This window comes from Diaphorina citri, unplaced genomic scaffold (assembly GCF_000475195.1).
Source record: "Diaphorina citri unplaced genomic scaffold, Diaci psyllid genome assembly version 1.1 scaffold95, whole genome shotgun sequence".
NCBI classification, from domain to species: Eukaryota; Metazoa; Arthropoda; class Insecta; order Hemiptera; family Psyllidae; genus Diaphorina; species Diaphorina citri.
In genome coordinates, this window is record NW_007377532.1 from 4278 (window position 1) to 16520 (window position 12243).

At 38.9% G+C, this 12243-nt stretch overlaps 1 protein-coding gene across 1 annotated transcript; it reads right to left on the reverse strand.

Annotated features, from left to right (window-relative positions):
• Positions 1 to 5497: 5497 nt before the first annotated feature.
• On the reverse strand, positions 5498 to 11330 carry LOC103524357 (uncharacterized protein DDB_G0290685-like). The gene is given in 3 exon segments (XM_017449574.2): positions 5498 to 6487; positions 6489 to 7775; positions 11085 to 11330. Coding segments are annotated over 2 exon segments (2193 nt in total). The 5' UTR covers positions 7692 to 7775; positions 11085 to 11330.
• Between the last annotated feature and the right edge of the window lie 913 nt (positions 11331 to 12243).

A 12243-nucleotide genomic window follows, 5' to 3' on the forward strand; every position in this document is an offset into this window, starting at 1 on the left:
TATGGAGGCTATTTGAGTCATCTGAAGAGGTTTTATTTGTTTCTTCTTCATAAACGGTAAAGGATGTCTTCATGGAATGTAACTATTTAATTTACTTCGACTCCTTTTCTTCTCATTGTTGACTTGAATGAGGTTTGTTAGATATTTTTAGTGTGCTATGTTTTCTAGCTCTGGCGTTTGCTTTCATCTTTTGGTTATCTTTTGTTCCTCCCCTTGAATTTGTGAGGTTATTAATTAGTCTTCTGCCAGGGTGTATTGTTTCAACTCGTCTGTTGGATATGTGTTGGAAGGGTTATGGTAAGTGAGCTTCCCCTTGGACTTCAATATTTTGGCTTGTTCCCTGTCTACTCTTTTGACTTGTGAACCTCCTTCTTCTGTTTATTAGTTTATTGGATGGTGGTTGTATACCCTACTTGTACTAGTCTGTGGTGACTTATTCCAAATGTTACTCCAGTGTTGCCTAGTTATGAGAGTGGTTACTTTGGTCCTTTTGTCCAGTAAATCGGTTGATTGATTCCGGCCCAGTTTTTATAGAGGGTCACAGTTTTTTTCAAACTTATTTCTTCTTGATGCGGTTTGGGTAATCTATTGGGTCTTCCTTTGAGGTGTACCTTTCAACTCCTGATTCTTTATCGGTGAACTGTTCCTTTTGTGTACCTCTGTTTTGGGAGTTTATCGCGTGTCTTGATTGTTCCTTCACCCCTTACAACTGTTGGCCACTTCAACGCAGTTACTTTCTTTCGGGAGTTGTTATAACTTTGGACTTCTTGTTCGAGACGTTAATTCGGAGGGGGTTTTCAAAAGGGTTCAGGGAAGATTTACTGGGAAGGACAATTTTCCTGCCTGGTGATTCGGTTGTAACTTTGTCTAGTGTGGCTGTCTATTCAGGTGTTCCATCGTGGTACCCACCTCTGACAAGTTGATTTTCGGTTGTAGTTACGTTGGAAGTGGTCATGATTTACTGCTTCTGCCATGAGTTTCTGAAAAAGTTTCACCAATCCTTTTGGTGTATGTTGGTGCTGAGTTGCTGTGGATGGTCGGGTGGTCGGCTTTTGTTTACAGGGACCAAAATTAGCCGTTATCTCGGTAGGGAGGCTATACTTTGCGAGATACATAGTCTTGACTCCAAATTAAGTTATATGCCAAGAATCGAGAATCGTCCACATTAAACTTGCTAATTTTAGAAAGTTTAAGATTTAGTAATAAAATTCTCTGTTCCATTTTGGATAATACGTAAAGGTACACTAATCGCACGGTCATCATTCGATATCTTTAATAATGTAGTTACTGTATTAAGTAAACTGGGTTTTACTTCCTCAACATTTCCATTGGAAACTTAAAACTGTTCATGTCCCACTCCGCTCCGTTAACAGGAAAAACTTTGCATCTATTTTTCTTTGTTTAGACACTATGAAAGAATGAGAGACGTACTACCTAAGTCGTAGGTTCTTTACAACCTTTAAATTGAAATACAACAAAGCTTGTCATTAGTAAGTTTACTGCTGGCGGTAAGAGCTATGTGACTACTTCCGCTAAAGACTTAAAAGAGAGATAAGAGGTTGTAACGTGGTCCAATCGTGCCGGATAAGAGCAGGGCCTACAACGCGATAGTTAAGAAGTGTTCCAGGGAAACCTGCTAGAAACATTTGAATCGGAAGTCCACGGGGTATTTTTGGGCTCTTTCCTGGGTATTGCTTCTGCTTTACGGCGACGTGCCATGATAATATGTAGTAAACTTTTTATTGAAATATGTGCGAAAGATGACGAACTATTTTAGAGTGGGGTGGTGCTGAGTGGGGTTTAGGCTTGTATTTTGAAGTAGGGAAGAAACGTTAGACACTTTGGAACGCGTGAGTAACGACATTAAGTGTGACGGGGGGTGATGTTTTCGTTAGCCGTCGCTCGAAGGGTCAAAGAGTTGCTTTTTGTTCTCTTTTTATTTTCGTGGTTGTTGTTGAGTGGAGGGTGAGGGGAGGTACGTTATACTCTCAGTCTTATTGCTTATACGAAGTTCAGAACACGCGATAAGTCTGGTCCCACTTTACATGTTCATATTTCTTTTCATATCCATTCCACCCCATTGTAGACCCCACTTGGATGGTAAAACAGCAAGGTTGTCATTGGGAGCAGCAAACAGCAACAACAGGGTCATCAGATAGTCAGAGTGTTTGTCACAGTCGTAGTAGCCTTAATTCAGGTTTGTTATAGTTAAATAAAAGCTTGTACAAAATATAATAAGACTATAACTTTTTATTTTAGTAAAAAATTGGCGGGAAATTGTCATTTTCCTACTTCGTTAGAGGAATCTTTTCATTTAGTGTCGGAGCCAAACTATCTAGGTATTATCGCTGAGCTTAGAACTTGAACCATTGTCATACCTCTGAATGGAAGTAGGCGTGATCCCGGTCTTGGAGGGCAAGGACGTTTGCTTGTTAAGTTTTGTCATTACTTAATAATAACAATAAGAAACAGTAAATAAATAATAATTAATAAATTAAAGTTCAAAGTTTAAGGCAAACAAAACAAAAGAGCTGTTTAAAGGTGAGTCTTTAATACTGATCTCAGTACCTTGATTACGTCTATAAATCATTATCCAACTTGAGAGAATGGAACGTGGGTCTGTCCGCGCCTGGGACGAGTACGCTCGGGTATTGCTAGGGCCCGACACGCCAAGCGTAGTCCCCTGGCTCGAGTCCCCGCTGAGTCGGCCCCACACAGCTATCCGGCGTTCCAGAAACGGCAACGTCACAGTCGCACTCAGAACTCACGCGGAGATGGGCCTACGGAAGCTCTGCTCCAGAGCCTGCAGCTTGCGACACCCACACCTTACGCCGCACCACCTCCCTTGCCACCACCCATCCCGTCTCCACCCCCTTTGCCCCCCTAGTAGCGCCCACCAGTGCATGGTCCTCAGGGGGATGTGGCAGGGACTGGGTAGCGGTGACGTTGCGTAGACTCTTATGTCTTCTCTCCTTGAAACCTTCGATACGAGAGGTTTGGTATCTTACATCTGGTTCTTGTCTACTGCCTGAAGTATGACTCGGTAAACTTTTTTTGTACTCCGCCAAGCGAGTTAGAACGGTGATGTTGTTGTGGCCGAAAGTAAAAAAAAAAAAAAAAAGTTCGCGATAGAGTAAAGTACGCGAACGTGGCGGTGTCTACATCTTTCTATCTACTGCTTGAAGTATAACTCGGAACTTTTTTTTACTTCGGGCCAGCAAGTTGGACCAGGCGGCTACGATAACAACATCCCGTTCTCACGTAAAGTTCACTGAATGAAGACGGTATCTAGCGATAGAATAAGAAAGATGTAGTAGTGTTGTATCACTTGCAGCTGTTTTTGGTATGTGTCGGACCTTGTCTGATCTAGTTGAGAAAAGGAGCAGCTGGACTGCGGACTCGCTGATACACACCTGTGTCCAATATTCCAGCTTTTAGGTTTTAAAGAAACGGCAAGATTACTTTTTAATGGTTCTCAGACAGTACAGTTCTATATTGTGTCTTCCTCGCGATTGGGATGGCTCGTGGGCGGAAACTGTCTCTATTTGCCTCCATGAATACCTTTCTACTTTCGTAGCGTATGCCCTCGCGTACATTACTGCAGTTCTAGTTCTAAATGGCCATTCAAAAAGTTACACTAAATAGAGCCTAGATGTTTAACCATCTTTCGTTCCTCTTTTAAGGGATTAATATAAAAAAAGATGGAACGTTGAAATTTTGAGCAGATTTATTCTCGTATTTCGGATATGAAGTGGTCCTAGCTCTCTGTATTCTAGTTATAGAGGTCTAGGTCTTATAGAAGAGGGAACATGAAGGGCGGAGGACATAAGTCCGGTGTCCGAGTCCCAACCAACGTCACGACGTCCAGGCGTACCTGTAGGAGGAGCTGAGTTACGAACGAGGCTTCAACATGGACTTACCTTTGTTCGCTAATGCATTGTCGGAACTAAATAACCCTGAAGAAAGTTGGTGGAAGGAACCAGGACTGATATTGAATCTTGATAAGTTATTCTGGCTCTTGTTTTGTTAGAATGGGAATTGTCATCTTGGCTCTTCATTTTTGGTTCTCCTCCCAGTAAGGCCTCCTTATTGTCGTTATCATTTGATATTTTTTTCGTCAGTTCAGGTTCATTACCATCAATAGTTTTCTTCTTTTCTGTAGGTTGTTCTAGTTTTGCTAGATTCGATGCTTCTGTAGTTTGTAAGTTTACTTCTTTCAACTTGTTGTCTTCAGATGATTTCAGAGGCGTCTGTAGATCCATGGGAACATTATTGTTGTTATTGTCCTGTTTGTTCAATCCTTCATTACCGTTGTGTACATTTTCAATGTTTGCATCACTTTTTTCTTCCTTATTTGGTTTTCCTGTATCCGTTTCATCGGTATTATGTTGTATCTGTTCCGTTACATCTGGATTACATGTTGTCTCGACGTTTTCTCCTTCGGAAGGTGGAGTAGTCACTTCTGTTTCATGTACTGGAGAACCGTCTGTATTTTGTACACCTTCTGAATTCTCTTGAGGTTGGACGTTTTGGGTGCCTTCAGAGTTGTCTACATTGCTTTCTGTTGTTTGTTCTATGTCATTTTGTAGGACCTCAGTACTAGGAGTACTGTCAGCATTCACTTCTGAACCATTAGGAAAACGAAAGCCAAATGTTACTTGATGTGAGACAATAAGAAGAGCCGTATTTTCCTTTCTCAATTTCCCCTCTTCTGGAGCTCGTCTCCCCTCTTTTGATGTGGTAGCGTCTGTAGTAAACCATAGGAAAAAGAGAGGATATTTCGAAAAGAAAATACAACTGAACCTCTCTATAACGATTAGCAACCAGACTTCGACATGCTTTTCCTTTGTAACAGGATAAGCGCAACGTCATCTTCATAGTTTAGAACGCCAACTAGTCGTTCTATCACTTGCTTGTAGGTAGGAGATAGTGTGACTTCCTCTTGTCCATTTTGTAAGTTATCTCTGTTTTGTTCTGTTGGTAATACTGCTGAGTTTTCACCGTTATGTTGAACCTTTGGTGTGCTATTTTCTGCATTTGCAGTTTCATTAAGATTATTCGCACCTTCACTGACTTGTTCAGATCCATTACCATTTGATGGAGATGTCACAGTTTCGTCAGGATTTACCTAATTGCATTCTACGCCGAGCACTTATTCTGCTACCAGAAAAACGCACCGTTGAAATTGTTGACCATATTATGTAAATGGGTACTTACATAAATAGCTTCAAAATGGCACACCAATATCCAAAGTAAAGTCCATCTGAAGCGAACTGGAAATTCCATCGTGATGCAATGTTACGTTAACTGAGTATCTAGTTCATGAAATCTATCGCTGCTTTTCAAAAGCTACTCCCTTAAAAGTCCGAGTCAAATGCAGGTTATCTGGTTTGCAGTTTTCTAGTGGTTTACAGTTTTAGTTAGCTGTTCGAACTCCTGATCTTACTTCGTCACCAAATGAAATGGGCTTATTTTTCGAGTCGTAGGGGTTTGGTTTTCATTCGTCATTTGTAGAGCCCAGTGTCGTACATTTTAGGTTATTGTCCTGTTTGTTCAATCCTTCATTACCGTTGTGTACATTTTCAATGTTTGCATCACTTTTTTCTTCCTTATTTGGTTTTCCTGTATCCGTTTTACTTTTGAACCCCGTTGGATCTTCGGGGGTTTCATGACACCTTTTCTTTGTTTTTCCATTGTTCCTGATTGGTTTGTCCAATTTGGTCAGTAGTGTTTTGGTCCATAAGAAAAGTTCGAGTGGATTGTCTTGTGTATTATCTGGTATTCCAGTATTCTGAGCATTTTCAAGGTCTTGTATAGTAGCTCCTTCATCGGGGTTCGCAGTCACATCGAGAGATCCTGGCTCTGGTGTTAGATCAGGGTGTTCATTATTTGTCACATCTGAATTTACCGGTTCTACTTCGTCATTCACAGGCTGAGTTGTAACTTGGTCATTGTATCCTTCTTTATTTCCTTCTGTGGCTTGCTCATTATTTTCTGAATTAACTTGTTCATTATTTCCTCCAGTAACTTGGTCATTATATCCTTCAGTGATGTGTTCATTGTTATATCCCTCTGTAACTTGCTCATTATTTAATTCAGAGACGTGTTCATTATTTCCTGGATTACCTTGGTCATTATATCCTTCAGTAGCCAGCTCATTATTATATCCTTCAGTGACTTGTTCATTGTTATATCCCTCTGTAACTTGCTCATTATTTAATTCAGAGACGTGTTCATTATTTCCTGGATTACCTTGGTCATTATATCCTTCAGTAGCCAGCTCATTATTATATCCTTCAGTGACTTGTTCATTTCTTTCAGAAGCGTGTTCATTATTTCCTTCAGTGAGTTGTTCATTATTATATCCTTCAGTGACTTGTTCATTATTATATCCTTCAGTGACTTGTTCATTATATCCTTCAGAGGCGTGTTCATTATTTCCTGGATTACCTTGGTCATTATATCCTTCACTGACTTGTTCATTATTATCCAGGCTGAGTTGTAACTTGGTCATTGTATCCTTCCGAGACTTGTTCATTATTTCCTTCTGTGGCTTGCTCATTATTTTCTGAATTAACTTGTTCATTATTTCCTCCAGTAACTTGGTCATTATATCCTTCAGTGGCTTGTTCATTGTTATATCCTTCGGAGGCGTGTTCATTATTTCCTGGATTACCTTGGTCATTATATCCTTCAGTAGCTGACTCATTATTATATCCTTCGGTGACTTGTTCATTTCCTTCAGAGGCGTGTTCATTATTTCCTTCAGTAACTTGTTCATTATTTCCTTCAGTGAGTTGTTCATTATTATATCCTTCAGTGACTTGTTCATTGTTATATCCTTCAGTGACTTGTTCATTATATCCTTCAGAGGCATGTTCATTATTTCCTGGATTACCTTGGTCATTATATCCTTCACTGACTTGTTCATTATTATATCCCTCTGTAACTTTCTCATTATTTAATTCAGAGACGTGTTCATTATTTCCTGGATTACCTTGGTCATTATATCCTTCAGTAGCTGGCTCATTATTATATCCTTCAGTGACTTGTTCATTTCCTTCAGAGGCGTGTTCATTATTTCCTTCAGAGGCGTGTTCATTATATCCTTCAGAGGCGTGTTCATTATTATATCCTTCAGTGACTTGTTCATTATTATATCCTTCAGTGACTTGTTCATTATTATATCCTTCCGTGACTTGTTCATTATATCCTTCAGAGGCGTGTTCACTATTTCCTGGATTACCTTGGTCATTATATCCTTCACTGACTTGTTCATTATTATATCCCTCTGTAGCTTGCTCATTATTTAATTCAGAGACGTGTTCATTATATCCTTCTGTAACTTGTTCATTATTATATCCTTCAGAGGGGTGTTCATTATTTCCTGGATTACCTTGGTCATTATACCCTTCAGTGACTTGTTCATTATTATATCCTTGAGAGGCATGTTCATTATTTCCTGGATTACCTTGGTCATTATATCCTTCAGTGACTTGTTCATTATTATATCCTTCAGAGGTATGTTCATTATTTCCTGGATTACCTTGGTCATTATACCCTTCAGTAACTGGTTCATTATTATATCCTTCAGTAGCTGGTTCATTATTCCCTTCCGAGACTTGTTCCTTATTTCCTGGAGTAACTTGGTCATTATTTATTTCATTATTTCCTTCAGTTACATGTTCCATATTTCCTTCAGTAGCTGGTTCATTGTTTCCCTCGTTTAATTGATCTAACTGATGTTCTCTCGGTTGATTGCCAGTTTCTCCTATGTTATTAACTCAACAAAATCGAGAAAATTGTTGTGTAAAGTGAAAAAGAGCGTTTGTGTTACTGTTAACTGAAGAAAATCGGCTGATTGTGTTATTTTATTTGTGGTTGTGAAATAAAACATATACCTATTTGAGTTAACTGAAGAAAAAGGCAAACTATGTTCTGTTGTTTATTGTGTTTTGTAAATAAATAAAGTTGAAATAACAAATTTGTGATACATAAAAGAACATGAGTGTTTTGTGTTGGTTAAACAAAAGCTCGTCTTCTGTTTAATGAAGTATAATATTTGTATTAATTTTTTAAGGTGTTAATCAACTTGTGTTTTTATTTGTGTTAGTTTTCTTGTTAGTTTTGTTTACTTGTGTTTGGCCAGTGTATTTATTGAGTTCAAACTATTGAAATTGAAGTGCCTTATTGTGGGATTAGTGTAATGTATGAGAGATTGAGAGTAGGTACTTGAGTTTTAACGAGTGCAGTGAAATAAGGGATTTTTTTTTTTTTTTTTTTTTTTTTTTCCGTTTTTTTTTAAAATAGAGGAACAGAGTTCTAGAGACTGCCGAATCGGAGGAATAAAGTTCTAGTGCCACATTAGCGGGATAAAGTTCTTGTGCTGTGAGACACATATTTGGAGGACGGAGTTCTTGTGCCACATTAAGGGACCAGAATCCTTTTGTACTATGACCTAGATACAGAGGAACCTAGTTCGAGTACCGTCCAATACATCAGAGGGACGGACAGCGACTTTTGCTGTCATGTTGCTGATGATCAGGCTAAGGTACGTTGTGTCAATCTGATTCTAAAACAGTATTCAATTCTTTCTTCACTTACCAAACTATCTTTCAAATATGAGTAGGTATCTAAATAGTGTAGGTCTGTAGCTGTGAATGCCCCTCATAACTAATTTTTCCTAAAATTTCTATACGGTGCGGTGTTTTAAGTACAAAACGAGAGATTTACAAAATAAGTGAAATAAAAAATAAATACCTAATCAAATTACACCTAGCCTAGCTATGTATTACCTACGTAACATTCGAATAAAGTTGCCTTAATAGATTGTAAAGTATATTCGAGAAATAGGTCCCTAGTTTGAATCTTGAGAAGGATTTTATCTCTGTTCAAAATTTTGCATTGAATATCAAGGTGATTTGTTGGTCTGTCTACCAAGTTGTTTGAATGTGATCTTGAGGTACCTATTTACCTATATCGTTAGATGGGTATTTGCTTGTATGTAAATCTCCATTCATATGCATATTATGCATATCTGGGACCTATATACCCTCATTTATGTGGTTCTTTACTGCTTGTATCCAAATATACATTCATAGTATGTAAATGTATTTAGAACTACATATCACATATGTCTAATTTAGGTATATCTTGGATCTGGTTGTCCAAATCCCTAAACTTGTTCTATAGGTGTCTTGGTGTCTAGGTCAGTAGTTTAATTTTAATCCATCAAGTTGTGGTCTGTCTGGGATTGGAATTGGTCTGCGCCGCGCCGCAGGCATTGTTTCATAATCTTTCTCTGTATGTTCATATGTTTCTTCTCCGTTGGTTCTTTTTCCATGTGCTGTGAGGGTACACCATCAACTACATTATGTGGTTTATCACTCCCAGTGTTTGGTTTACCATGTCCACTGTTGGTTACCTCAGGATGAGGCATATTGTGATTTATCTCCACACCACTGCCTCCATTTGGTTTCCCCATTGGTGTCCCTTCTGGCAGGTTCCATGTCCACTGATGCTGATGGTTACCTCAGGATGAGGCATATTGTGATTTATCTCCACACCACTGCCTCCATTTGGTTTACCCATTGGTGTCCCTTCTGGCAGGTTCATCTGCCACACTTTCTGGTAGTCCGTTGCCATCTTGGAGTATTCCTGTGAGCAGATCTGCAGTACGATGGACGAATAGTTTCGGCTCTTCATGTTTTCGTATTTCCTCGTCACGATTTTTCTTGTTATTGCCGTGGTCGTCTGTTTTGTTGAGGGCGTTGTGTACAGAGTGCTTGTTATGTTTAATAGGTTTACAGTCGTTATCGGATGGAGAGTCGTTATGTTTATGGGATGGGGGGTTGTTTTATAAATGGGCTGGATGGCTGTTAGGTTAATGGGATTGATCATCGAAATGTTTATGAGATGGTCCGCAGATATGTTCATGGGTTATGACGAGGTCATGCTACATTATATTGAGGATGTAATTGAAATAATTGAATAGAAAATAATTGTAAAGATTTCTGATTGAATCATATAGGAATTATAGGAGTTGGGCGTATAGGGAGTTTTCAGATAATGCTTTGGAGTGCATTATGATCTTATGAGTAGTTTGAAAGGGTTTAGAAATATGTTGACACATAAGTATTCTATCAATAAAATGCATCCACCTCTATGGCAATTTTTCTGTCCCAAAAAAGACTCGCAACCACGATCTCTCATTTAGTAGACCACCACCTTGATCTACCACCTAATGAAGTCCAAAAACCAACACTTCATGAACATATTATTGTCAGGTTTAATCAAATTTTGATGTAACTCTCGAAACTTAGCTCTTAATAACTATCAAACAAACAGAGAGACAGACAGACAAGCACACAGACGGACAGACTAACAAACAAACTAAAACGCTAAACTGTCAAATCAAACAAACAGAGAGACAGACAGACAAGCACACAGACGGACAGACTAACAAACAAACTAAAACGCTAAACTGTCAAGGAAAATCTTACACCTCGCTTTGTTTGGTCAATTAGTATCGTGGATGATTCCTTGATTTATTGCACCAATTCATCTCAGTACCATCACATTATCATAGTACTTATCGTTTGTTTTTGCCCCATGTTTCCTCTCTTGCTAGTCCATTTAGTTTTTACGTAACCTCTCTCTATACTATACTATAGCACTCCAGTCTTCTCCTATTACCTCTCTACTAACTCTAGTGCTACTCTCCTAATCACATCAGTCTTTGTTTCTGAGTGCACTCATCCTCTACACGAGTGTGTAGTTACCAGATTTCATTTAGTTGTAGTGAAAAGTAACGTCCATTTGTATATTAACTCAACAAAATCGAGAAAATTGTTGTGTAAAGTGAGAGATTTCATTTATTTGTAGTGAAAAGTAACGTCCATTTGTATTAACTCAAGAAAATCAAGAAAATTGTTGTGTAAAGTGAAAAAGAGCGTTTGTGTTACTGTTAACTGAAGAAAATCGGCTGATTGTGTTATTTTATTTGTGGTTGTGAATGGTTCATTGTTTCCCTCGTTTAATTGATCTAACTGATGTTCTCTCGGTTGATTGCCAGTTTCTCCTATGTTCTCTTGAGGGCTTTCAGTATTTTGAGGATTTGCCTCAGGGTTTTCTTCCTTTTGACCGTTATTATTGGATATATTTTGGTCTTCTACCGCTGGAATACTTGATACGGAGCCACTGTCTTCAGGATTACCTGTTTCCTCAATATTCTGATTCAAGTTTTCCTGAGAGCTGCCAGTAGTTTGTAATTCCTCATTTGGGACAACATCGCTTGGATTTTCTTCTGCAGAACTTCCTGTGGATGCAAACACTTCCATTTATAGATGGGTATTTCTATCTAAATCTCCATTCATATGTATATCTGGAACCTATATAGCCACATACACTATGTGGTTCTTTACTGCTTGTCTTCTTCTTTTTCTTCACCTTTTCCCGTGTACAAATGGTCTTTCTTTCTCCTAACCTGTCTTCCTTCGCTTTCGGTACGATAAGACCTTGGCAGTTCAAGTTCTTTCCCATGAGGTTGTCACGCGCAATGTGCCGTAACCTTTAAATCATAGTTCCCTCTATCTTTTTTTTTTTTTTTTTTTTTTTTTTTCCTTTTTTTTCCCGTTTTTAAGGGGGGGGCGTGTTTTTCTGCCGCCCCTTCATTTTTTTTTTTTCGCCTTTTCCCGTGTTCAGACGGGGTCGGCGTTTTTCGTCAGCCTCTCAATCGGCCCTAACTAGGGTGATTGCTTTGTGGGGACGTTTGGTTCTGGCTACAAATTCTACGAGTGGATGCCCTTCGCACTCAACCTTTTGCTAGTTCTTTAAGCAAGGGAATATTCAGGCTCGTATACTCTCTGTTTAAAGTTCCCCCAGTCAGACCAAGCTGGTCTGCTCCCTGTTTAATACTGTCCCTCAGCCAGACAAGGTTCTTTACTGCTTGTATCCAAATCTAATACATTCATAGTAATGTAAATGTATATCTACATATAATCGTATGTCTAATGTAGATAGGTACATTGTACCTATCTTATAAATATCTGGTTGTTCAAATCTCTGAACTTGTTCTCTGTTCTCTGCTATGGGTGTCTAGGTCAGTAGTTTAATCCATCAAGTTGTGGTCTGTCTGGGATTGGAATTGGTCTGCGCCGCGCCGCAGGCATTGTTTCATAATCTTTCTCTGCATGTTCATAGAGTTTCATTTTATGATCCGTGAGTTTGGAGTCTATGGCAACT